Source organism: Talpa occidentalis, unplaced genomic scaffold (assembly GCF_014898055.3).
Source record: "Talpa occidentalis isolate TD23 unplaced genomic scaffold, MPIMG_talOcc4v2.1 talOcc4.3, whole genome shotgun sequence".
Classification (NCBI taxonomy): Eukaryota; Metazoa; Chordata; class Mammalia; order Eulipotyphla; family Talpidae; genus Talpa; species Talpa occidentalis.
In genome coordinates this window covers 30,358,612-30,385,464 of record NW_023603184.1, presented here as the reverse complement: position 1 = coordinate 30,385,464, position 26,853 = coordinate 30,358,612, and the positions used below count along the sequence as shown (strand labels likewise).

General features: G+C 42.7%; 1 protein-coding gene and 2 pseudogenes across 1 annotated transcript; 2 read left to right on the top strand and 1 right to left on the bottom strand.

Annotated features, from left to right (window-relative positions):
• Positions 1-8,208: 8,208 nt before the first annotated feature.
• Positions 8,209-11,226, bottom strand: LOC119254945 (calcitonin-like). Its single transcript, XM_037521974.2, has 4 exons — positions 11,136-11,226; positions 10,037-10,131; positions 9,156-9,299; positions 8,209-8,405 (listed from the first exon to the last, which is right to left on the bottom strand). The coding sequence occupies exons 2-4, from the start codon at positions 10,120-10,122 to the stop codon at positions 8,210-8,212; spliced, it is 426 nt and encodes a 141-aa protein (XP_037377871.2). The 5' UTR covers positions 10,123-10,131; positions 11,136-11,226; the 3' UTR covers position 8,209.
• A 2,215-nt stretch (positions 11,227-13,441) lies between these two features.
• Positions 13,442-18,169, top strand: LOC119254944 (high mobility group protein B2-like; annotated as a pseudogene).
• A 2,201-nt stretch (positions 18,170-20,370) lies between these two features.
• On the top strand, positions 20,371-26,588 carry LOC119254943 (ubiquitin-fold modifier-conjugating enzyme 1-like; annotated as a pseudogene).
• The last annotated feature ends 265 nt before the right edge of the window (positions 26,589-26,853 follow it).

The following is a 26,853-nucleotide window of genomic DNA, read 5'->3' as shown; positions in this document are numbered from 1 at the left end:
GGAGAGGTCTGCTGCGCCATATGGGTAGGTCCCTGGCCAGAGATCTAACTCGTGCTACAGTGGCTGGTGATAGCTTGACAGTGCTGAGATTTAACCCCTGCACCACCAGGGACGGCCCAGATTCTAACCATTTTTGTATCACAGTGTTAAATACAAAATAAGGACTCCATAATTAATAAAAAATTTATTTGTTGACTAAGTAGCATGGGTGCCCTCCAGCACCATGAATCCACCCAATAAATAAGGAGTGGGCCTCCCCTGGGGGTGCAGGCGGTTGAGCATCGCACTGTGAAGCTGTCCGCAGCCTTGAGGGTCCCACATGGCACAGCAGACCTCTCCTGCCTCGCCCGCTGCTCCCCTCAGCAGTGTAGTTCAGTCACCCTGCCTGTTCTGCTCCCCACTCTGTCTCTGGTGAATCCTCTTACCCTCCCGTGCATCTGAACTGTACCCTGGTTCTTGTATAAATAAATAAATAAATAAATCTTAAAAAAATAAAAAATAAGAAAGAGCAATGAAAAAGAGGGGAAAATGCCAGTAGAGGGGTTTTACCAAAGTTACTAAAGAAATTTTACCCACTTCATGTTTCAAAGAGAAGGAGCAGAAACAAGTACAATCTATTTCTCTGTCTTCCTTTAGAGTTCTTGTCTACATCCTGGTGTGGCTTGCATAGCTATAATGAAAACATCTACATAATTGGATTTTTCTTTTCAAAATGGTATCTTAAAACAACTCCTTATCCTATTTCATCCTTTTTGTAATTATTATTGTGAGAGCTGCAAAATATTCCATCCAGTTAACATAGTACAATTTACTTCATCTGTTTACACTGTCCTTAATGTTGAATTTTTAGTGTGTTTTCAATATCTTTTATAAAATGCTGCAAGGAAAACATAGGGGTTTTTCATTCTTGGGGATTTGTCTTCCTTTTGAATAATCGCCTCGAAATGACAGTGAGTGAAATTACCACGTCAGAGGGTCTGAGCATGTGTATGGTTTTCAACACACACTGCAATGTCCCTACTTTATATCCACTGTCAGAAAGATACTCATCAATTTCACTGTAAACCCTGGCAGTATTATCACATCTTCCTTGCGGTGTAAAACACACTTTGTGTATAATTTGAATTTGTTGCCGACTGAACATTACTCCCCTTCCCTTCATTTTGTTGATGCCATTTGCTATTAAGTTGAGCTTTTGTGATATTTATATTTAGAATAAACTTTGTGTAATATAATTAATAATCCATTTCTCTCAACTTTGACACAAGTATTTTTCCTGCTGTTTTTATTTCACTTTAATTTGTCCATTTTTTTTCTTTTTCAAGATTTTATTTATTTTTATACAAGAACTGTGCACAGGCCAGATGCGCAGGAGGGTGAAAGGATTCACCAGAGACAGAGCAGGGAACAGAACAGGCAGACTGACTGAAATAGTGGAGCAGTGGGCATGACAGGAGAGGTCTGCTTTGCCATGTGGGATTCTCGCCAGCCGGCCGGGATCGAACCCATGCTGCAGAGGCTGCGGACAGCTTCACAGTGCGGCGCTCATCCACTTGTGCCACCAGAGAGGCCCTCCTTTTTTTTTTTTTAAGATTTACTTATTTATGCATACAAGAGCTGGGGTACAGGCCAGAGGTGCAGCTGGGAGGGGGGCGGGGGCACACGGGTGTGTGTGTGAGAGAGGATTCACCAGAGACAGAAAGGGGAACAGAACAGGAGGATTGAATGAAATACACTGATAAGGGGAGCATAGGGTGAGTCAGGAGATGTCTGCTTTGCCTTGTGGTTGCTCCCTGGCTGGCCAGGGATCGAACTTGTGCTGCAGAGGCTGTGGATTGCTTCATAGTGCTGTGCTTAACCCCTTGCGCCACCAGGGAGGCCCTAATTTGCCCTTCTTATACAGGTATTATCTATTGCGATCATCCTTCATGAATTCTTTGTAAAATTCAAAGTATAAACACTGTCCTCTAAAAAACAAAAAAAACCCTCATATTTATTTTGTGGTTATTCACATTAAATTGCTTAATAAATGTTTAAAGATAAATGTTTTGTGGAGCTTAATTTTTCCCCAAACTGGTAATTCATAAACTGCTTAGTGCCCATATGTCAGGGACATTGGGAACAATCTTGTTAAAAGGAAGTTCAAGCTCCTTGACTCGAAACTGCATTTCTATAGCAAACACAGCATTTGCACTGATACTGCAAGTGCTGTGGTAGCTTTGTGATGGTGGGGACCACAACAGAGATTGTGAATAGAGAAAAGAAGGCTAAACTTCCCCCTACCAGCGCTCCTGTATGATTTTCATATGTTCAGGCACTTTCACTGGTGGATTTATTCCATAAAAATACACAAGAAAGTTATTCCTTACAGCTACCTCATTATAAAGGTAAATATAATGCAAGCTAGATTCATTACCATATGTTTATTATTATCATATTCTTTTTTTATTCTTTAAACTTTTTAATTTAAAGTTGAAATACTTTTGTATGCCCCTAATCTGTATACCTATTGTGTCTAATGGATGAGTCACCCCTCTCCTAAGGCCTCCTCTTAGCACTAATTAACTCTCTCCATCATCTAACTATCATATATTTAAATAATTGGGTCTAGTATTACCATTTCTTTTGGCTTCTCAGGTAACACATTTCTATTCGTATCAGAATCACATTATTTTAACAATTATTGTTTTTAAAATGTTCTAATAGTTGCTAGACCTGATCTACACCCCAGAGTTCTTACTTTTAGGACTCTAGACCACTTATTTTCCAAATGAACTTAAGAACCCCTCAGTTTATTATAATAAACACTCTCTGTGAGAGTGGAACACTCACTCCTGTGAGCAACATTGTCCCAGCAGAAGGTTGTAAACCAGCGCTTTAGGGCAATGGCTAGTTTCCCTGCCTTCTCCTGATCTGGTATTCTAAAGTGGCAATAGCTTTATAGCCTTCAATGTTAGGATAATGAGTGACTTTATTTTTTTTAAAGATTTATTTATTTATGCATACAAGAACTGGGGTACAGGCCAGAGGTGTTGGGGGGGTGAGAGGATTCACCAGAGACAGAGTAGGGAACAGAACGGGCAGACCGACTGAAATACAGGGCTGAGGGGAGCAGTGGGAGAGACATGCTGCACCATGTGGGATGCTCCCTGGCCAGCCGGGGATCAAACTCTGTGCTGCAGAGGCTGCGGATAGCTTCATAGGTTGCGTCTTAACCCCTTGCACCACCAGGGAGCAAAAAATTGTTTCTTTTTTATTCCAAATGTTTTATTGGTAAAACACTTATAGCATAAAATTTTCATCTTTAATTATTTGTTAGTATGCTGTAGGATGATACTAAGTGCACTGGTATTGTGGTATTGTTCCTTCCATCCATGTCCAGCTCCCTTCTTTTTGCAAAACTGAAACTCTGTACTCATTAAACAATAACTCTCCATGACCCCCTACTCCAGTCACTGACAATTCTCTTATTTTCTTGCCTTTCAAAATATTTCTCCTTCTTTCCCTCATAACCCATTCTCTGAAAATCACTGTTTTACTCTGTTACTACAATTCAGCTTTTTTTTAGGTTCCACATGCAAGTGGCATCACGCAGTGTTTGTCTGTCTGTGTCTGCTTTATTTCACTCAGCATAACATGCTCTAGGCTCATTCATGCATGCATGCAAATGGCAAGATTTGCTTATCTTGTGAGGATGAATAATAGTCACATATATACATAGATAAATATTTCTCTCCACATTTTCTTTATCCTTTCATCTGTTGACAGACTTTTAGGTTGTTTCCATATCTTGGCTATTGTGAATAATTCTGCAGTGAACAAGAGAATGCAGATCTCTCTTTCAGATAGAAATTTTATTCCCTTTGGATATATATCCAATATGGGGTTCCTGAATGATATGGTAGTTCTACTTTTAATTTTTGAAGAACCTCTATACTTTTTTCCTAGTGACATCAATTGACATTTCCAAAAACAATGCAATAGAGTTCCCTTTTCTTTACATCCTCACCAACACCTGTTCTCTTTTCACTTTCTGATAGTAGCTGTCCTAGCAGGAGTGAAGTAGTGTGGCATTGTGGTTTTGATTTGCATTTCACTGATTATCAGTGAGCTTGAGCATATTTTCACATACCTTACTCGTTTGTATGTCTTCTTTGGGAAAATGTTCAGATCCTGTGCTTATTTTTTTAATCAGGTATTTTGTTTTATTTTGCTTTTGAGTTGTAAGGGTTCCTTAGGAGTTTTGGATATTAACCCCTTATTGAATGCCCGGTTTGTGAATATTTTCTCCCATTCTGTAGGTGGCCTTCTCATTTAGCTGATCATTCCCTAGAATCCCTTTAGTTTTGTATGTTCCTACTTACTTATTTTTGCCCTTGTTGACTGTATTTTTGGTGTCCCACTATGACGATGTCAAAAGTTTTCCTAAGTATTCTTCCAGGAATTTTGCGGTTTCAGGTCTTAAGCTTAAGTCTTTAATGCATGTTGAGTTGATTTTTGTGTGTATATTATAATAGATGAGTTCGTGTCATTCTTTTGCGTGTGGACATCCAGCCTGCAGAACCTTATGCCCATTGTATTCCTGGCATCTTGGTCAAAAATTAGTTGACAGTATATAAGGGAACCCTTTCTAGAGTCTATTTTGTTCCAGCGATCTATCTGTCCCCTTTTATGTGATCATTACTGTAGCTTTGTGATACAGGTGGGTTTTTTTTTTTTAGTAATGTTTATGAGATAACATTGATTTACAACACTGTGTATGCGCTAGTATACATCTCTACAAATGCATGTTATCACACTACACCCACCACCATCAGAGTCTGAGGGATTCATGATCCATGCGATATCATTGCTAAAGATTAAGCCCTCTCAGAAATTAAGCCTGAAAAAAACCAGGACCGCATGCATAAAAGGGAAGAAGACCTAATTTCATTTATTCCTTTATCACTCAATAAATATTTGAATGCTGTCTTGTGCCACACACACACACTGCTTTGCGTGTAGGGCATGCAGCAATTGACAAAATACCTATATCCCTGTCCTTGTAGAATTTACATTATTTTGGCATGGGGTACAAACAATAAACTAAATATGATAGAGGATAAAAGTGTCAAAGAAAAAAAGAAGACGAGGGTCAGGCTATATTGGCAGGGTGGTGAGGTACAATGTCAGGAAAGATAGGCAGGGAAGGTGACATTTCAGTAAAGATCTAGAGGTCAGAGCACTCTGAACAGCAGTGTGAGGTCAGAGCACTGTGCAGCTGTGAGTTCAGAGCACTCTGCACACCAGTGTTAGTGAGCACAGTTGAGAGGGCTGGGTGCTGGGGGAATAGTAAGAACACCATTGTGGGAGAGAGAACTAGGAACTGAGGCTAGGCAGGTAATGGAAATGGTGGTGACAGGAGAGGAAGAGAAACTCAACTTGTAGGTCATTGCAACCCCCCAAGTGTTTACCCCCTGAAATGGGGATTCAGTGGCATGCTAGGGCGTAAGGCAGATATGGTCTCAATACCCTGTTACAGTGAAGTTCGGCTACTGTACAGGCTGATGGACCAAGGGTCATAATTCTGTGTGCTCCTAAAAAAATAACTACAGTCAGTGGGGAGAAGGGGTGACTTCTCTAACAAAATAACCCCGATTATTTGTGTACCAGTGAAACTGATGCCCAGTCACCTTGGGAGTTAGTCAGCCACTCGTCCTCTGCAGGACCAGCAGATGCTGCTGCTGTGAAATTCCTACATGGAATACAGCTTTGGACCCTATGACCTCCAGATTTCTTCCAAAACTGAGTGTCTATGATGCCACAGCATGTATCGCCTCGATATCCCCCACTTAGACAAGAAGTTGCAGGATGTAGGGAGATTTGTCTGTTCTGTTCACTGCTATATTCTGTGCCTGGACTAGTGCTTAGCTGTCAGCAGGTCACAATAAGTATTTGTTAAGTGTATAAATGTCTGTGAAACTTACTGCAGGACCTTGATCAAGGTACTTCTCTGTACCTCAGAGAATAAAGAAGTTGCACTGGAGCCTCTTGTGACCTCTCCGGGTCTGCCCATCTGTGATCCCATTTCAGACTCAGCAATTGTTTCTAAGGGGCTTTGCAGACTAGGGACTGCTTATGGGGAGGAAAGGCAGGAATAGCCAAGGGCAAACCATGGTCTAGGGGAAGTGCACAGATAATCCTTAGGGTTGGGGACAAGGGCACTCTGGAGATGACCATATTGTCCCTGAGATGCAGGGGATCCTAGTTCCAACGAGGAATGTTTCCCTAGAAACCGAAGGTGCAGGACACGGAGAACCCTTCCCAATTATGTTGGCTTTGCCTGCTTTGAGTCAACCTGCTCAACCAAGTGTTCACAGGTCCGTGATGCTCTCAAGGGACAGACAGCACAAACAGCAGCAGGGACTTTTTCTCAAGTGTACCAGAATTATTTGTTTTATTGTAATGAAGTTTAAAATGACAATATTGGCATTTTCTTAAAGAGTTCTGCCGAAGTCCGGTATTACTCTGTGTCCCCCCTCATTCCCACGGCAGCAATTTCCCAGCCCCCTGAGGTTCAAGCAGAGCCATCAACATCAAAGAGTTCGGCTGCCTGCCGGGGCCCCAGATCTGCTTCGAGGTCAACCTGAGAGACGCACAGTCACACTCACTGACCACTGAGTCAAGTATAGAAAAGAATCACACAAATTCACTTGCAATGCGTTTATCATGCATTTAGATTTATTTTGAAGGAGGAAGAATGATTTTTATATTGGGGAGCATGCATACATGGATATTTTCCATGTTTGTTTTTTTCTAAGTCGTCAAATTGAAGGAAGTCGAGTTCAGCATCATGGTGATCTAGGAGGAAAAAAACAACATGAAGAATTTAATTACTTATTAATTATGAAGCTATTGACATCTATTATCTCATTAACTCTTCAGAGACTGAGAAACAGAGAAACAAACCCAAATTCTAGGGGTTTTGTCAATTGGAACTACTGTACTCTAGACACTGAGTGAAAGCCATTTCCCGTAGGCCTTTTTTGATGACATGGGCCCAGGAGGCTCAGAGTGTAGAGACCCTTGTAACCCCAGCCCTCCACCCTCCACGGGCCAGCATGGGGGCAGTCACCTGATTGCCAGAGTCGGTTTGCTGTTTAGTTTCTGAAGTTCATGCGGCGACGGCCATTGGCTCTGTAGCCCATGTTCATGGGCAGCAGGTTGTTCCTTGCCCTGTTTCTAGATGAGCTCAGCAAGCCGGCCAGATGGTGAGTCAGGCAGGTGGCAGTGTAGCAGGCTCTCTTCTGGGCACTGACGCTGATTTTACAGGATAGAGAAAAAGAGAAGACCTGTCAGTAAGAAGTTGTATAGGGGGAAGCGCTGGCCCACAGGACCATCAAGGCAAAATTACCATTCTGAGAGGCATCAATTACCCTTAAGTGTCTCTCCTAAGCACACTTACACGAGGAGAAAATCACAGGGCCATTAGTGGAAATGCCATGCTCACTCCCCATGGATATCTCCAGGGGTGTCAGAAACCTAAAGGAGTCTCTGGGTGACTGGTCATGGAACACAAAGCTGTCACAGTCAATCTTTTTTATATAAGTAACCTGAAAATTAACCAAGGCTTATCAGACTAGAAAGAATAGTGAAGCCACACTCTACCCCCTTCTCCAGGATTGTCTGGAAGCCGCATCCCACTCATAATCACCAAGCGTCCCTTCTTAACAATACCCCCAGACTCACCTGAAAGAGGAAGAGAGTATATAGCCTCTGTCCCAAATGTGCTTACCTGTGCCTGGGCCTGGGTGCACTGTTCTTGCTACTTGAGGTTGGTCACAGGGACCACCCACCATTTCTTGTGTCCAGCTACCTCAGTGCTAAGGCTACTTCTAAGCACAGGTCCCTGAATCCATGAGGCCTGGGATGTGGGTCAGAGCAATAATCACCACAGCTAGTGTATCTTAGAAATGCACTTTTATTCCCCCCTGACATGCACACTCAGAAGCAAGACTGAGGGCTCTGCTATGAAGTCCTCAGGCTGCCCTCTCTGGTCTATTCTTTTGTGGACTGTAGGTCCTAGGTCCTGCTCTCTCTCCTCCCACCTCAGATTCCAGACATCCACTGCCACAGAGAAAGCCACTGACACCAGCCCAAAAGAAATCAGAGGGGACCTCATGCCAAGTTATGGAAGGAACAAGACGGAATTAGGAGAGGGAGGGATTTACTAGGTGTCCCGGGGCATGTCAACATGAGGGCCGTGGTCTCGCTCCACGCCGCCAGCCATGACCCTCTTCTTGCCAGGTGCTCCAACCCCAACTGCAGTTTGAGGGAACGTGCGATACTTGTTGAGGTCCTGCGTGTATGCGCCCAGCACACAGGTACTCAGATTACTGCACCGCTTAGCTTTGGAGCCGTCCAGACTGCGGGGAGAAAACATGCTAAATGGTGACATGCTTCCGTGGGCATTTTCACAGAGGTTAAGCCAGGGAGGAGTCACTTCCAGCAGGGACAGGAGGGGCAGGCAGGAGGGCAGCTCACACCTCCTCCATGGGGAGAACTGGGAGGCATGCAGAGCCAGGGCAGGGTGGGTGGGCTGCAGGGGGAGGGGTGGCCTTTTCTGGCCTTCCTCATGCTGCTCAGTCCTTTGTGCTCTGCAGAGAGGTTCTCAGGGTGGATGCAGGTGCAACAAGTGCCACTGCCTGGGCACTGCTGGGGCCAGGCAAGGGGCTGGGATGTGCTCCAAGCTCAGGGTGCTCCGGGAGGTAGAGCTGGGCAAGGGTGTTCCCTCAGCACCATGGCAACATGCACATCTGCAGCGTCCTACACAGCCAAAGGTCCCCATACCTACCTCAGGGAGAGCCCTGAGCCCACCCCCTGCACGGCCTGTGGCTTCACCTTGCAAATGTGTAAAGAAGGGTCTAATCGGTGTGTAAGAATATTGTGCGTAGGTGAACAAGGTAGAACCGTATTTTCTAAAATCTTCTAAGGCTATGGGGTCAATCAACTGGCTTTACACTTACCAGTCTTACCAGTTCCATCTCCTCCAATGCTGGAAGGTCTCCTCAGGACTGCCAGACCAATTTTTCTCCTACCTCTTAGGATACACCTTCCTATTATGCCAGGAGGAAGGGGAAGGGATATCCGGTCCTAGGTGGGATAGAGAACCTCACCTGGATTCCCGAGTCTCTCTCTCCTGCTCCAGTTCCATCTCATCGGCCTTCATCTGCATGTAGGCCTTCACCAGTTCAATCAGTAAGAGGCGGCGATCCTCCTCAGGAAGTGAGGCAAGGTATGGGGGGCTCTCCAAGGCAGCCCTGAGGAAGAGAAGCAAACACATTTCTAGCTCTGAGCCACAGACTGCCAGAAGTGGCAGCCGGGCTTCCTGGTTCCAGGGCTTCTCTTAATGATGTGACCCTCTACTCCCTCACCCAGGGGACAGAGCAGAGGGCCAGTTTTCTCTAAGGACACTTATTATCAGTAGCCCAGCACCAGTGTGACCTCTAAGCAGTAGCATGATGATGGATGTGTGTCTTGCAGGTGCTTTAAAGATTCAGTTTTCAGAAATTTTGTCAGCCTAGATTTAAACAGGCATTAAAAATTAAATGATAAAGCTTACAATTAGTGCTGAAACTGAAAAGGTTAGAGTTTAATAAATATGTACGTAAAGATAAGAAATAGATTACAGGTCACATTTCAGATTAAATGACCACAAATGTTTTGGCAAAATAGGTAGCAAATTAAGATGCAATTCATTTCACAGGTCATGATTTAGTTAGATAAATGGTCAGGCTACAGAGAAAAAAAAAATGTTAAAAAGCAAGACATACACTTTATGAGACACAATGAAATTTAAAACAAAGAACATTGATATTATGATTTGTCAGCTATGTGTTACAGATCCTTAAGTCAGAAAACCATACATGACATCTCCCCCCTACCAAACCCTCCCTCAGAGAGTTGTTAATCATTCAGTCCACCACACTTCAGAGCTCCAAATTCTCTGATCTCAGGGGCAGTGGGGAGAAGTGTGCTCCTGGCAGGGCTCACTTACCTGATAGGCACTGCCTGGAGGAGGCCAGCCTGGTACAGCACCAGGATGCTCAGAGCCAGGAAGGTGGGGAGCTTCCAGAAGCCCATGGTGCCTCCCTGCAAGGAAAGAATAAGGTCACCACCTCCCCAGTTCAAACCTTCACGAGCCCACAGACCTGCGCTCCGGCGCTGCACTGTAAGTCCCTGGCATCCTGGTCTCAAGCTCCTCGTGTCATTTCCTTCACTTTTTGAGTCCTCATCCTTGAAGCGACTGCTGGAAGATCCAGGGAACCTGTAGCGCTCATAATTTTTAGGGGAGCTAGAGGAGCAAAGCTAGAGGGGAAACAGGAGAGGAGGTCCCGTCCACAGCTCCTCTCCCCCTCCCCATGCTGTCTCCCCTGTATCTGTTGATAAAAAATTTCTGTTAAAGACAGTCTCAGGCAACCGGCTACATTGTTGTTCCCCTAACACACAAACAGAGCTGGCTCCCTGTTTGGTGCTTTTACCCAGATAGTAAGGAGGGAAACCAAAGATGGAAATTCTAGCGCTAAGTCAGGAGAGGCACTGTATGAATGAAGTTTAGTACGCTTTCCAGTTGAGACCCTCAACTTAAACTAGGGGGAAAAAACTTCCATTATATGCAATTGTGGCACCTAATTCTACCCACTTGCACTAGCCCAGGTTCCAAATGAATTTCCCCGTGACCACTAGCCCAAGATGCGAGCCCTAAACTCACAGTCTGCAGAGAGCTACGCCTGCACCCCGCTCTGCCCGCGGGGCGAGCGAGGGGCTCCCGCTCTGCCTCCGGGGCGAGTGGGGGGCTCCAGGGTCCCGAGACTGGACTAAGACCCACTGCAGCCGAAGTGTGGAGACCAGAGTCCGCCTCAGCCCGCGAAGACCGCAGCTCGAGTCCCCGCACTGAGACTGTCCCGTGTTACCTGTGCAGGACCCTGACGGAGCGCGGCGTACCTGAGGTGTGTCCCGTAGAGCCACACAGAGGTGGACAGAGACTCGAACAGGCAAGGAGCTCAACCTAGAGAAATACTGCTGGAGAGAGAGAGCGGGCGAGAGAAGGAGAGAGAAATAGGTTAGAATTGCAGGGTAGGAATCTCAGGGCTCACCTGGCAGCAGGTAGCTCGCAGTGGAGGTGGTGAGAGCCTCAGCTGTGTTGTCACTGGAAGCCGCAGCGACTGTGAGCTGGGTAGTGGCTCCGAAGCCTCCCAGCACCGGCAGCAGCTCTTATTCCCGCCGCTCTGGGTTTGGGGTGGTCCAGGAGATCCGGGCAGCCAATGAGGGAAGGGCTCCCGCGCAGAGCACTTGTGTCACCCACTTGCGCACGGAGCACGCAGGAAGACCATCGCACTTGTATTTGCATTGAGGTCATTGTGCAAGGAGGGGGCTTGTGGGGGACCGATGGGAATAAACTTTTCGTGAGCAGGAACTTTTGGAGGGTTTGTCCTTTGGGTAAATTTCACATGTCTATTTCCACAGGTTTTGACGTGCGCCGCACTCCTTCCCAGTTGTGAAGTTTCAGCGAGCAAGATCCAGGGCTGCAGGGGTCCTGGCCCCACAGGTCTAAGCTGCCCCTTGGAGGGTTAATGCTTTGGGGTCGATTCTGGCCCTAGTGGGGTGTCCGATGCAGGCAGCAGGAGGGCTGCTGGGAAGCAAGAGGTGGAGGAGGGAGCAAGACCTGAACTCCCTTCCAGCTGCACGAATCCAGGTGTTCGCATTAGGGCTAAATATCCTCAGAGTGTGTCAGTATACCCATCTTTGAAATGGACACTGTATTACCGACATGAAGGGATATTGTCACGGTTTGCATGGGACTGTCCCCTGGCTAGTGAGAGATCTGGAGGAGCTTCCTGGCCCACTAGGGTATTCTATAGGATACACTCAAACAGTGCAGTTCCCAACCTTGTGCAATAGCCTCAGTCTCAAGTGGAGCAGGGTGGTCCAATATGTGATTGGGGAGGGACCTGTGCCCTGCAGGGTCCAAAAGAGGGAGTTTAAAGCACGAAGCTTCCCTCCCCTCCAGGCATAGCTCTACCCCTCCCCCTTCTTATGCAGCCATCCATCACTTGTAGTACATCCGCCCACCTGATCATTTGTCCAGCTGCCCTTGCTTCCGGCTGCTGTTTGCTCCCAGTGGCATGTGATCCCAGGTCTGCACCCGCACCCCCACTTGAGTCCTCACTGGAGAGGAGGGCTGGCTTGATGGTGCCGAGTCCTTGCAGATTCTAACATTCACACTCACCGCCAACCGTGCTCTTCCACACACGCACACAGGCTCATTACTGTCTACCAACACGGTGCATTCTCCAAAGGCACAGAAAGACCGCGGGCAGGGAGTATCCCCGGGGATTCAGTCCCAAAAGAACCCTGAACTTTTGTCCGAGTTTCTGGTGTGATCACCTGCACGCATGAATGACCTGATCGCCTCTACCTGCGGGAGAACGTGTGCGGCTCCTAACACCCAGTTAGGCAGCACATCTCCTGGCACAACCCGGGTCCTGGATCCCTCAGCCTGAGCGCACCCCTTCCAACCTCCCTGGAAGGTCCGATGTTCTGACTTCTTACCCGAAGCGGATTTAATCTAGAAAAGACCTGTCTGTGCCCAGGATATCAGGGTGAGCTCAGAGCGCTGGATCTGCAGTCAATAGTAACGAACATCCTGGCGCGGCAAACCGTGGCAGCAACGGGGTGCACGGTCTGCCAGCAAAGACCCCAGCTAGACGATAAACCCAGGCGGAGCAGAAATCAACCGGGGTGTTCAAAGAGTGAGCCAAACTGTGGGTCCTCACCCCAATCCTCAATGCTAGAAACCTCAGCATTTCCTACAACATACCTCCCTGGTATCAGATATTTTTCCCTTCTGGTAGGTAAGCTTCCTATTTGGGACAGGTAATTTCCATGATGTTCTTTTAAACTTTGTTCCTTAAATTCTCTGGCGGCACTGCCACAAAGGAAAAAAAGCCCAAGGCTGGGAATCCTGGTACCAGTCCTGAAACTTGCTCTCCCCTCCAGGCGGGCAGGGAGCGGGGTGGGGAAAGCTGGGAATGGAAGACTGGTCTTTGGGACCCGGGTTCCTGTCAGGCAGAGCAGTGAAAGGCGCGGGGAATAAGACCGAGCTCGCGATCGCTGAACCGAGCTCCGTGCGCCCTGCAGCGTACAAGCCCCAGCTGCTACCTAGACCCCCGCCAGGGTTTTGGAGCTCAGTAGTTTGGGTGGAGCCCTGGGCGAGGCTCTCCACCTGGAGGTGCAGGTGCATTGATAAACTCGGCATCGCGGATGCTGTGTTTCCATGGCGCTGCTTCTTGAGTGGTGGTAGGTGACTCTACTCTCAGCTGCCAAGTGCTTGTGCAGAAATCACTTCTTCTCCCAAGACCTGAGCTTTCTAACATATAAACTTTCCAAAGTCATTTTAAGTATGTGTGGCTGTGGATTGCATTTTCCTAATGAGCGATCCACAGCTTTTCCCAGTGCGGTAATGACTGAAAAAGGGGTTAAGTCATCACCACTCCCAGAGGCAGTCACTTGCCATGTCACTCTGTGGGTTCAGAACTCTATCCCTGGCTGCCATGTGTGCCTTAAGCTTTCAGCGCCAACCTCTATTTCTCACTCTGTTCTTTGGTGATACAAACCACGGGTGGGCGCTGTGGCTCCGGAATCAGGTTCTGCACCTAGAGGGTGCTAGAGCAGTCTTCTGCAATTCAAACTTTATCTTAAGGATCAGTTAAGGGTCAGTATCTCAGGATGGGGAGGGACTGAGATGGTCTCATCACTAAAGCACACTCTGAGCTTGTAAGAAACATTTGGCTTGGGGCCCAGGTTTAAAAAAAATCCTTTCTTTGGCACATAACACTAAGTCTGGCACACCTGTAGTCACTCAATCAATGTTTGTTGAATGAATGAAAATTCATATTGGCAAATTCACCACTCTCTCATTAGTAATCCCAGCCTGTAGATTATTCAGACCTAGTTAGAAAGAGCAGAATGGTGCTTGGCTTCCTAAATTGTAAGCATACCCATTGCAGTTAGTTTTCTCCCATTTTATTTGGAACATAGAGTCAGTTTCCTATAGGAATTTTCCTGGAATGAGAAAAGGATATGGGTTACTATGAGGCTTCTCCCTGAAGTCTATATAGGTTCTCTTACATGGAATGTAAAATCATCTTTCCTGATTTACCTAGTGAACTTAAGGAAGCTTAGACCTTCTACTTTCCAGGTGCTTGGATTGTGTCAGCTACTTCTCTCAACTTTATGACTAAATACAGTGTGATCAAGTAAAAGCCACTAAGAAAATACTGATTTTAAAAAGTCAATTCACCATTAGCCTGGTAAGTTTTCATTTTATAATTTTTAAACCTGGAAATCAGGGCCAATTTAAATCAAAGACCAATTTCAGATACAAAACTCATGTTCAATTTACTGTACCCAGTAATAAACCCACTTATTTGTGCTTAATTTTTTATATAAAATGAGTGAAAAATATTCACCAGTATCTTCAAACTATAATATAATCTATCATAATCAAAACAGTATGGTATTGAAATAAAAACTGATTAACAGACCAATGGAATTGAGAGCCCAGAATTAATTGCATGCTTATATGAACAGTTTATCTACAAATGAACTAAGAATATACATGACAAAGGAAAGTCTCTTCAACAAATAGTTTTGGAAACTGGATAGACAGACACATACAAAAGCATGGAAGACCATTATCTCACGTGATGCACAAAATCAATCCCAAATTGATCAAGACTTAAGACTGCTCTCCTACATCTCTGTGAATATGAAGGTGCCTCTTTTTCTTTCTCCTTGTCCTAAGAAACCTGTCCTTTTAAAATGTACAAAATTAAAAAGAAAAAAATCAGATGTAGATGTAAGGGTGAAAATATAAAATACAAAGACTAAAACTTAGGCAAAATACTCCTGCATCACCCAGCCAAATAGGAGAAAACAAATTATATCCCTTTGACAGGGGGCTGATATCCAAGATACAAAAAAGAAATGCTACAAATGTGGAAAACAAAAGAGCTAAAAGAGCTAAATAAAATATAAAAGAGCTAAATAAACATTTCTCCAAAGAAGACATGCAGATGGCCAACAAGGATATGAAGAAATGATCATCATCTTTATATCTGGGAAATGCAAATCAAAACCACGATGAAATACTATCTCAAACCTGTAAGAATGGCCTGCCTCAAAAAGACCAGAAACAACTAGTACTAGTGAGGATGGGAACAAAAAGTAATTCTCATGTACTATTGGTGGGATTAGAGACTGGTCCAGCCCCAGTATCTCAAAATATTAAAAATAGATCTGTATATGATCTGTTGACCCAAAAATATACAAAAACACTAATTTGAAAAGATATATGCAGCCCTAAGCTCACTGCAGCACCATTTACAATAATCAAGTTATGGAGATAATCTAAGTGGCCGACAGATGAGTCGATAAGAGAAGGTGCATTGTACAAAACACAATGCAATACTACTTAGCTATGAAAACAAGAAGAAACCTTGCAATTTGCAACAATGTGATGGAACCGGAGGGGATTATACTAAGTGTAATAATCAGAAGGAGGAAGACAATAACGGCATGCATTCTCTTATATGTGGAATACAAAGAAGGGAAACAAAGCAACAAGTAGAACTAAACCAACGAATCCCTAGAAATCTGACTGTAGAATTAAGGCTACCAGCGAGGAAGGAAGAGTAGGGAGTAAGGAGGCAAGGGGCATAATGGACTCAGGAGAGGACTATGGGTGCCTTGGTGGTGGGTGTGGAATGGGAACTTACATCAAAAGAGGCGTGAACCCATACACCTGATCATGTATAGTAGTGTAAACCAATGTTACCTCAAAAAATATTTCATTTTTAAAAAACAATGGACTTTATGAAAAGACTTCAGTATCTTCAGTAAATGGTATTGAGAAGACTGGACAGCCATGAGCCAAAGAATTAAACTGGGCCACTCTGTTATTCCACATACAAAAATAACTCAAAAATGGACTATAGATTGAATGCACCCAAAGCAATATACAGATTGAATGCAATTCCTATCAAAATGACCTTAGCTTTCTTCAAGGAAGTGAAATAAGTATTACTGAAATTTGTACAGAACCAAAAAATAACCCAAATAACCAAAGAAATTCTGACAAAAAAAGAATGGAGGTATTACTCTTCCAGATTCAAAGGAACTACAATAGCAATCAATATAGTAAACTGGTACAGTCATTTTAGAGGTGATCTACATTTTTTAATCTTAAAAAACTGAAAATAGGGCCTCCCCTGGTGGTGCAGCAGCTGAGCGCTGGGCTGCGAGGCTGCCCACAGCCTCTGCAGCGCCGGTTTGTTCCCCCGCTGCAGGCGAGGGTCCCACAAAAAACAAACAAACAAAAAATAAAAACCTGAAAATAGAAATACCATATGACCCGTGAATACCAATCTGGGTATATCCAAAGAACATGAAGCCATCAAGTCAAAAAATTATATGCTTTACAATTTTTTTTAAGATTTATTTATGCATATAAGAACTGGGATACAGGCCAGAGGTGTGGCGGGGTGAGAGGATTCACCAGAGACAGAGTGGGGAACAGAACAGACAGATCGACTGAAATACACTGCTGAGGGGAACAGCAGACGAGTCAGGAGAGGTCTGCTGCACCATGTGGGTATTGCCCTGACCGGGGATCGAACTTGTGCCTTGCACCACCAGGGAGGCCCTATATGCTTTACAATGTTTATCACACAATTATTTACAACAGCTAGGGTATGGAAACAATGTAATCTCCCACCAGCAGAGGATTATAGCACCAAAATATGGTATATGCACACAAGGAAAGATAGAATGTCATTTATAGCAAAATGGAAGGCGTTTGAAGGAATTATGAGTAGTGAAACAAGTCAGAATGACACAGATAAATATTGGACATTTACACAGTGGATGATTTGACAAAGCAAAATACTTATAAGACTTAGGGAACACAAATTAAGTGAGGTGTCTGAGATTAAGTGTGAGTTGGGGGGAGGTGAGAAAGCATCAAAGAGAAGGGATAGTAGGAAAAAATTTAAAAGGTGTTATTTTCCCAGTATCTACCTCCACACATACCTCCCCCCCCCCAAGAAAAAAAAAAAATGACCGAACATAAAACCAGAAACCATGAGACTCCTGGAAGAAAACTTATAATAAACTCCTTGACATTGGGCTTGGAGAAAATGTTTTGGATTTGACACTAATAGCAAAGGCAGCAAAAGTAAAAATAACCACATCAGAATACATCCCAACTAAAAAACGCTTCTATACAGCAAAGGAAATGATCAGCAAAACAAAAAAGCCACCTACCAAGTGGCAGAAAATATTTGCAAATCAAATATCTGATAAAGTCTTTAAATCCAGAATATATAAAGAACTCATGCAGCTCAAAAGCAAGCAAACAAACCTAAAACAAAACTAAATCCAAATGGAAAAAAAAATCCTATTTAAAAATGGGCAGAGAGAAAGCACTTCACATAAAAGCCTACCTGCAGAACCTTCTCAGTTGGATGTTAGTGGTGGGACATTAAGGAAAATCTGTGACCAGATGCCAGCCGTTGTGTTAGCATGGGGAATGAGACCCAGTTAGCCAGGAGACAAGAGGTCCTTGTATGCCTTCACGCAGACCTGCCTCCAAAAGCACAAGAAGAAACACCCATATTCTTCTGTCAACTTAGTTGAATTCTCCAAGAAATGTTATGAGGGATGGAAAACCATGTTTGCCAAGGATAAGTCAAAGTTTGAAGATGTGGCAAAAAGTGACAAAGCTCCCTCTGACAGGGAGTGAAAAATTATGTTCCTCCAAAAGGTGACTAGAAAGGAAAGAAAAAGGATCCCAATGCTCCTAAAAGGCTTCCATCTGCCTTCTCCAGAAGATCAAAAGAGAACACCCTGGCCGATCCTCCGGGGAGCCTGCAAAGAAAATGGATGAAATGTGGTCTGATCAGCCAAGCACAAACAGCCCCGTGACCAGAAAGCAGCTAAGCTCAAGGAGAAATAGGAAAAGGATATTGCTGCGTAATGTGCCAGGGGCAAAAATGAAGCCAGAAAGAAGGGCCCTGGCAGGCCAACAGGCTAAAAGAAGAAAAATGAACTAGAAAATGTGGTCAAGTGACTATCTTAATGGTGTGTGTGTGTGGAATGTGCCTGAGTGTTCAAGCAATTGTTTTCCTAAGGTTGTGAATTCAGGTGCAGCTAGTACTGTACAGATATTTGCATATCAGAACAGATTCTTTGAAGAAAGTATTTTCATAAAATGCAGGTTGTAGCTTTTGAGTGGCTACTACATACAGTTAGATTTTTAAAGCTTATATTGAATATTTCTAAATAGTTCATGATTTCTTAAATTTCTGGACCTGTGGATGGCAGCACAGCAAATGTATAGAAATTAGTATTCATAATACATTTTGAGCTTTTTATCAATAGAATGTTACTTTGGATTTTTTTAAATTTTGTAATAAAATCATGTATATTTTTAAAAATGGATGGAGCTGTTTTTCCAAAGAAGACACAGAGCCAACAGGGATATGAAAATGTTCTCAGTATCACTGATAACCAAGGAAATGCAAATCAAAACTACAATAAGATATCACCTCACACCTGTAAGAATGGCTACTATCAAAAAAAGAGAGAGAAAAAACAACTGCTGGCAAGAACTAGCGAAAAGGGAACTTTCAAACCATTTCATTTGTTGCCTAGAGTGGGTTTCGGATAGAAGTTTCCAGGAATGTAAGGGCTTCCAAAGGGTATTTCCTAAAGACTAGGGTCTCCTTAATGAAATACAAAACCTCTGAGTCCATATCTGATTTACTGAGGGAATGCAAAGGAGTTTAGATCTTCACCTGTACTGATGGCATGGATTGTGCCAACTATTACTGAAACTTCTCTGAAATCAAGACCAAAAAGAGCATGCTTTTGTGAAAATCAGCATGACAAATAATGATTTTAAGATAGTCATTTGACTATTTGGCCCTTGAATTACAATATTCTTTCAACTTAAACATAGAAATCACAGTCATTTGTAAACAATCTAGTTTGGGGGGAAATGTTTTACAATAACTGATAAAGTCTAACTATAGTGTTTATTTCCATTTTTTTAAATTAGATTTTTGTACTGCTTGATTTAAAATTTTTTTTTAAAGATGAAATTAGAGTGTGCCAAAGACCCATGTCTGCTTGAAAATTCTTGTGTGAGTTCCCAAGCAATTAAAAGTATTATATCTAAAAGCTTACTCCTCTAATTCTATAAAGTTTATATATGATAAAGACCCATTCATTTTAACCTTGGGGAAATTCAAAGCTTCAAATAAACTGGATAATTTCAACTGAAAATTTATTGTTCTGGCTTCCGCATGTAAGGAGCTTGGAAGTCACCATGCTGTCTTCACAACACAAAAAGTTTAATAGACTAAAGAAAACAATTGTAGGATCTTCAAGAGATGTAAACACAGGGCAAACCCCTTAGTCCCAAATTGGAGAGACGGGAATATAGCGAGTAATGGTTTACTGGAACAGAGACTCCTAAGGGCTAATCTCCATGGGAACCAGTGCCTGGAACCGGTGCTGGGGTACCAAACCTGATTTACTGCTGGAGGCTGGGTGTTAACTCAGAGTTAACACAATTGCGTTGAGTTTTACTTCCTGGAGTTTGACCAGGCTCTCACAGTATATCTCAAAAGGAGAGAAAAAAAATCCTGATGGAATTGGCCTTCTGGAGCCACACCTGGTAATTGCAATAAACAAAGCAGAAAAATCCTCTTGTTCTTGCAGACATGGGGGAGAAAGGAACCATTTTGTTTTGTTTTGTTTTTTAAGGCATTTTCTTTTTTTTTTTTTTAAGATTTCTTTATTTATACAAGCACTGGGTACAGTTGGCATGGGAAGGTGAGAGAATTCACCAGAGCCAGAGCGAGGAACAGAACAGGCAGACTGATGAAATACACTGCTGAGGGGAACAGCAGGCGGCAGGAGAGGTCTGTGTGCCATGTGGGACCCTCTCCAGGGTGGGGATCGAACCGGCGCTGCAGAGGCTGCGGGCAGCTTCGCAGCCCAGTGCTCAACCACTGCGCCACCAGGGGAGCCCAAAAGGAACCATTTTGAAATAAACAAGAGCACTCTATTCTTAAGAATGCCTACTTTCAGGAGAAACCAGTTAATGATAGCCTAATTTGCTGGTATATTACCATGGTCAGCAACCTGGGACACAGAACTACCTAACTACATGCAGCTCTCACCTTCCAACTGGCATCAACAACCTAATAGAACCATGGCCTTTCATGGAGGTGAAGTCAGTGAGAGCACCTGCTGTTGTAGAGCATGAGGAAGAAGGAAGACCCCTTTGATGGTGAACAATTTGATCCTCTGCATTTTTATCCCAAGATCTGGAAATATATCATGATTCCTGTACTTCAGACTAAGGTTCATGTAGGTAATCTTGGAAACAATGAGAACTACATTGAATTGAAGGAGCTTTTGGCTATTATGGATCACCCTGAAGTGGGTGGGTTGCTAGAACCCCTCCCAGCTTTTCTTTTGTTGAATTTAAAGGCCTCCCAAGATGCAGTCAGTGCTGTCGAAGAGCCAGATAGGAGAATATTATGTGACTGCCATGTAAGAATGAAATGACAGGGCCTCTCTGGTGGCACAAGGGGTGAAGACGCAACTTATGAAGCTCACGGCAGCCACTGCAGCACGAGTTCGATCCCCAGCCAGGGAACTACCCACATGGTGCAGCAGACCTCACCTGTCTCACCCGCTGCTCCCCTCAGCAGTGTATTTCAGTCGATCTGCCTGTTCTGTTCCCCACTCTGTCTCTGATGAGTCCTTTCACACCCCCCCCCCACAAGTCTGGCCTATACCCCAGTTATTGTATGCATAAATAAATAAATCTTTAAAAAAAATGAAACTACAGAATGGAAAAAGGAGAAATAAAAATATGTCCCTTCTAGGCCTCCCCGGTGGCGCAGCGGTTGAGCACTGGGTTGCAAAGCTGCCCGCGGCCTCTGCAGCGCTGGTTCGATCCCCGGCCGCTCCCCGGCCACCAGAGGAGGGTCCCACATGGCGTGCAGACCTCTCCTGCTGCCCGCTGCTCCCCTCAGCAGTGTACCTCGGTCCTTCTGCCTGCTCTGCTCCCCGCTCTGGCTCTGGTGAATTCTCTCACCCTCCCGTGCTTCTGACTGTACCCAGTGCTTGTATAAATAAATAAATAAATAAATCTTTAAAAAAAAAAAAAATATGTCCTTTCTCTTTAGGGGACAATCTCACACTTGGGATGATTGTTAGAGAAGTTCTCCACCTCTTTACAGATCACCAAGCCCAAGAAGTCACTCCTACAGCCTGAAAACATTTCTTTCTAGAGATAGAAGAGAGATCACTGTCTCAGGAGAGAAATAACACACCACCCCCATCCTTCTCTAGCCAATCTAGGTCAAATGAAAGGAAATAGAGGACCCGTTTGTAAAAGAAATGGTGTATAAGAAATAACTTCATTTGATAGAAGTGTGAACAGAAAATTCAACTTTTGTTTGAGACTTCACAAACATGAAACACTTTTAAGATTGTTGGAGCTATTGACATTTGTCTTTCAGAGCAGTGACACATAAAGATGTAATTCTCTATGGTTTGAAATGGATTATATAAGCCACGTAATATCAAAAACTTACTTTACAATGCTCTCAAAGCAAAATCCTTTGCTTTGAACTTTATTTACTCTTACATAGACTGATAATAGACCTTTAAATTCTACCCAGCTGAAGTATGGTGCTTAATACTGTGGAAACAGAATTGGCAAAATTGAACTGAGACTTTTACCTTTTCCATAACTGATACCATATAGCTCTAGTTGAATAAGCAATCTTTAAAAGATGCTGTGAACACAAGCCAGTAAGTAAAATAAAAGCTGCTTCATTGAATTACAGGTTAAAAAAGTCTAGCCAGTCTTCACACTGGGCAGAGGATGCCCCAGTAGGTGTAGGATTTAAGAAATGTCAAGAAAATTAGTTTACTTTTGCTTTAGATCATAAGATCCTTATGTGATTGCTATATATTAATACATACCTCTTCCTCACATTCTTTATTTGGTAATTTGAGGCCATTCAAGATTCCAGTATCCGTCAGTATAAGGGCACATTGTAAACCTAGACTTTTGAGTTGCTGTGTAAGATTTTTTTTCATACTACCATTTGTAATGTTTTCTGAGAATCCTTGGGATTAAAGTTTTATTTACAAAAGATAAGCATCTAATAGAACCAAGGACATACTTCATTGGATTTCAGAGTAGGCAAGAAATGAGAAAGGTATTAATGGCAGGAAGAAGGACTAAGATATTTAAGTATAGTTGGGTAGTCTCATTTTGAGCAGGTCGAGCTGACTTTCCTCCAGAGTAAACTTGACTTGCCTGGGCGGCTGCTTTCTAATCCCACAGACACATTCCTTGCTATACACACCAAAAAAAAAAAAAAAAAAAAAAAAAAAAAAAAAATCCTTCCAAGATCTTGAAACTATTTTGCCCTCAGGTGCCAGAGAAAGACCTGAGTGTGGTGAAGGGCTAGGCTGATCACTCTGAGAGGTAGCTGGAAGCAGCAGGTGACACCAAGGAATACTCTAGGTGGTTCCACTTAGATTAGTAATATTTTCCTTCATTCAGAGACATAGCACTCAGAATGTATTTCCTCTCCATGTCTGAGAACAGTGTTCCATGTAGAAGAGGGATAGAAATAGGACCCTTCCCACTGTACCAACAAGCTCCACAGTGAGATGACTCCCTCAGGACACTGCAGGAACAACAAGGTGCATTTAAAGAGATTTCTTCTAACTGGAGTCACCTGGGACTGGGAAGAAAGCAGCTCTGGTGGATCTTACAAACTGGACTTGTGTCCTGCCTTTACCAGTTATTTTTACCCTTGACAGATGATAATATCTCTGAGCCACAGTTACTCAACGTGTAAAATAGGGATAATAACTACCTGAGAGGAAAGAAGATTTTCTGCTAAAGATCAAACAGAGTGCTTGGCTATTATTACAACAAAATTTTCTCTAACTGCGTCAACTCAATACTGTGAATTGAAATTAATGTACATTCCTCTACTTTTTAAGAAGCAATATTTAATTTTGAGAATTTAATCTTGAATGCTCAAAAATAAATTATTTGCAAAAGCCACCACAGAATGAATCTGCCTTCCCCAAAACTTCTCAGCTCCATGCCTGGTCAGGTTACAGCATCATTGTCCAACAGGAGAAATGACAATTTATGTCAAACACCCAGCACATTGATTAGTAGGGAGCAGGCCCTCAAGACTGGTGAATGTTCTTTGTTTTTTGTTGTTTACCACTAACAAAAGCTTATCCTTACAGTGCCACTTATTTCAACTTGTATGGAAAACTAGGTGAAATGCATTACATGTTCCTTTACCTTTCCCCAAACAATAAACTGAATATATTATAAATCCTTTCTCAAAAATTCAATAACACTATCATAACAATAATACTTAATGTGTTGGCATGAATACAGTGCTATTCCTAAGAATAGCAGGACCAGTGACCCCATATTAGTTGATGTCATGCTGTCTGTTCTCTTTGATGTTGAATATCTACGTAATTTTATGGTTATTCTATTTCATTTCTTTCTACCAGGTTGTCAACAATCACTTCTTGCTGCTGTCATTGTAACTGTCCTTAGCAACAATCCATTCACTTGCATTTTCATTTGGTATGCAATGAAACAAACAAACGATAAAACAAAAGCAACAAAAACCAAACTTTGTATGATGATATGGAAACAAAGAGCCTATAGAAATTGAGAAATTGCAAATATTGGTCAAGAACTCTAAAAAGGGTCTTTGGGGTCTCCTGCACAATTAATATTGTGCAGAGACAAAGCTTGTCAGAATTATGTGCAAAGAGAATAAATGGATCCCAACTGAGCACATAGGAGTAATAATGAGGAATTTCGTGTGTGTGTGTGTGTACGCACCTGTGCGCAAGTCCACTCATGCTTACAGTTTGGCAGGTTTTTCCCCCACAAATATTGTTTTTATTAAGTTAAAATACACAATATAAAATTTACCATCTTAGTCATTTTTCAGTGTAAAGTCAGTGATATTATAAGCATTTCTAGTGTGCAATCCTCACCTCCCCCATCTACATAATTCTCTTCATGATACACAACTAAAACTCTACCCACGTAATATTAACTCCCCATTCTCCCTGCCCCTTCAGTGCTGGCATCACCATTCTACTTTCTTTCTCATGATCATGAGAACTTTAGGTATCTCATATAAGTGAAATCATATATTACTTTTCCTTTTTACTGACATCCTTCACTCAACATAATATCCTCAAAGTCCCACCATTTGTAGCATCTGTCAGAATCCCCTTTCTTTCATTTTTTAAAATTAACTTACATCTATAATGAAGTACCATTGTTCTGCATCCTCGTGAATATTTTGATACTATAGGATTTCTACCCTCAGGTGTGGACACCACAGCTCTCCCAACACCAAAACACCCATAGTTCTCCATCATAGTCCACTGTGCTCTCCCACATACCCCGATTTTGTTCCCTCCTTACTTTTAAAGGCTGAATAATATTCCATTTATGTCTATAAAACATTTTGTTTATCCACTCATCAATCAGTGGACACTTAGTTTACCCCCATATTTAGCTTTTGTGAATAATACTGCAACACACATGAGTGTACAATTTTATCTTCAAGGAAGATGTTTTCAATGCTTTTGCTTACATATCCAGAAGAACTGTTGTATTATATGATAATTCTTTTAAAAATATTTTAGGAACTGTCATGCTGTTTTTTACAATGACGCCACCTTTTTTATTCTGGTTATATTATATATAGTGACTATACATTCATTTACATTTTACATTGTGTGCCAGAACAGCACACAGGTTCCAGTTTCTCCAAATTTTTGCCAAAATTTGTTATTTTCTTGTTTGTTTTTTTTTTTTAATTGTAGTCATCCTAAATGGTTAAGTTGGTATCTCTTTGTATGTTAGCTATGCATTTCTCTAATGATTCAAGAGTTTGGGCATCTTTCGTGTTCTTATTAGCCATTTTAAATCTCCTCTGGAGAATGTCTATTCAAGTCCTTCGGTCAGAGGACTGGACGCCGAATCAGAATATTTGTTCTTCTTGTTGAGATTTAGATGCTCTCTATGTATTCTGGATATTTTTTGTCATATCAAGCTGATTTATAAATAGTTTCTCTAAAGATTGCCTTTTTACTCTGTTGATAGTTTCTATGGATGTACTTTTTTTAAAAAATGTTCACTAAGTAAAATTTGTCCATTTTTTTCTCTATTACCTGTGCCTTTTGTGTAGTATCTGAGAAATATTTACTAAATCCAAAATTGTAAAGTTTTTGTCTTTGGTTTTTCTTCTAAGAGTGATATTGCTGTGGGTTTTACATTTATGTCTTTGATCCATTTTTAGTTAACTTTGTTAGGCAGAGGCCCACCTTCATATTTTTGCATGTGAATATCCAGTTTTTCCAGTACCTTTTGTTGAAAAGACTATTCTTTCCCAGTTGTAAGGTCTTTGCATCCTTGTCAGAGACCTGGTCTTTGCATCCTTGTCAAAAAAAAAACAAAAACAAAACATCCAGAATATATAGAGAGCCTCTAAAACTCAACACATACACGGGAATATTTCTGGGCTCTATTCTACACCATGATCTATCTGTCCATATGCCAGTAGCACACTGTTTTGATTACTTTATTTTTATAAATTTTTTTTTTTTATAGAGGCATGCTTTATTTATTTATTTGTTTGTTTTGTTTGTACATGCACTGGGTACAGTCAGAAGCGCGGGAGGGTGAGAGAATTCACCAGAGCCAGAGCGGGGAGCAGAGCAGGCAGAAGGACCGAAGTACACTGCTGAGGGGAGCAGCGGGCGGCAGGAGAGGTCTGCGCGCCATGTGGGACCCTCCTCTGGTGGCCGGGGAGCAGCCGGGGATCGAACCGGCGCTGCAGAGGCCGCGGGCAGCTTCGCAACCCAGCACTCAACCGCTGCGCCACCGGGGAGGCCCTGTTTTGATTACTTTAGTTGATAGACAGGACACTTAAGTGTGTAGGATCTGAGATTCCACTGCTGAAGACTAATGCCAGATGTTGTAATTGAAAGTTAAGAGTGCAGCAACTCAAGGAAGAGTATTCTGTCATCTGGTAAGTGGTAGACAATAAGAATATAGACAATGATTTGTTCTGAGTAGAGTCCATCAAGGAAGGGATTTGGTGGTTTGGAAAATGTTGGTATGTCCATGATCTCCTTAAAAATGAGTTTGACGTTCTTATTATATATTCAACTACTGCTCCAGAAATTGCAGTCTCTGACCTGGATGGAAAAACAGCAAAGGTAGCAAAACATGTTCAAAGGTAGCAAAACATATCTGACTAATCACTTAAAGATTTTTTGGGTCAGGAAGTAGCTCATCTCAAGACTCTGGGGCTGGTCCATGGCTGGCAGTTGAAATCTCTAATCTGATTCAGAATTCAATGATACAGTATAAAAAAAAGTAACGAGTGAAAGATCAACTCACTGAGGAAGAACAGAGAGACTTTTGATAAATTATGGATCTTATTTCCCTGTGCATCAATCTTCTTACTCATCTAACTGCTACCTTCAACACCCCTTCACCCTTAACTGTTACTAAGTAACAGTAACAGGCATTGCTAAAATGTGTTAGAATATCTATGTTATTCTACAAAAGGAAGGGAAAGACTCAGGTTTTGGAAAACCAAGAAGCATTTTCAATTATCTCCCCAGATGGAGGATGTGAGATCC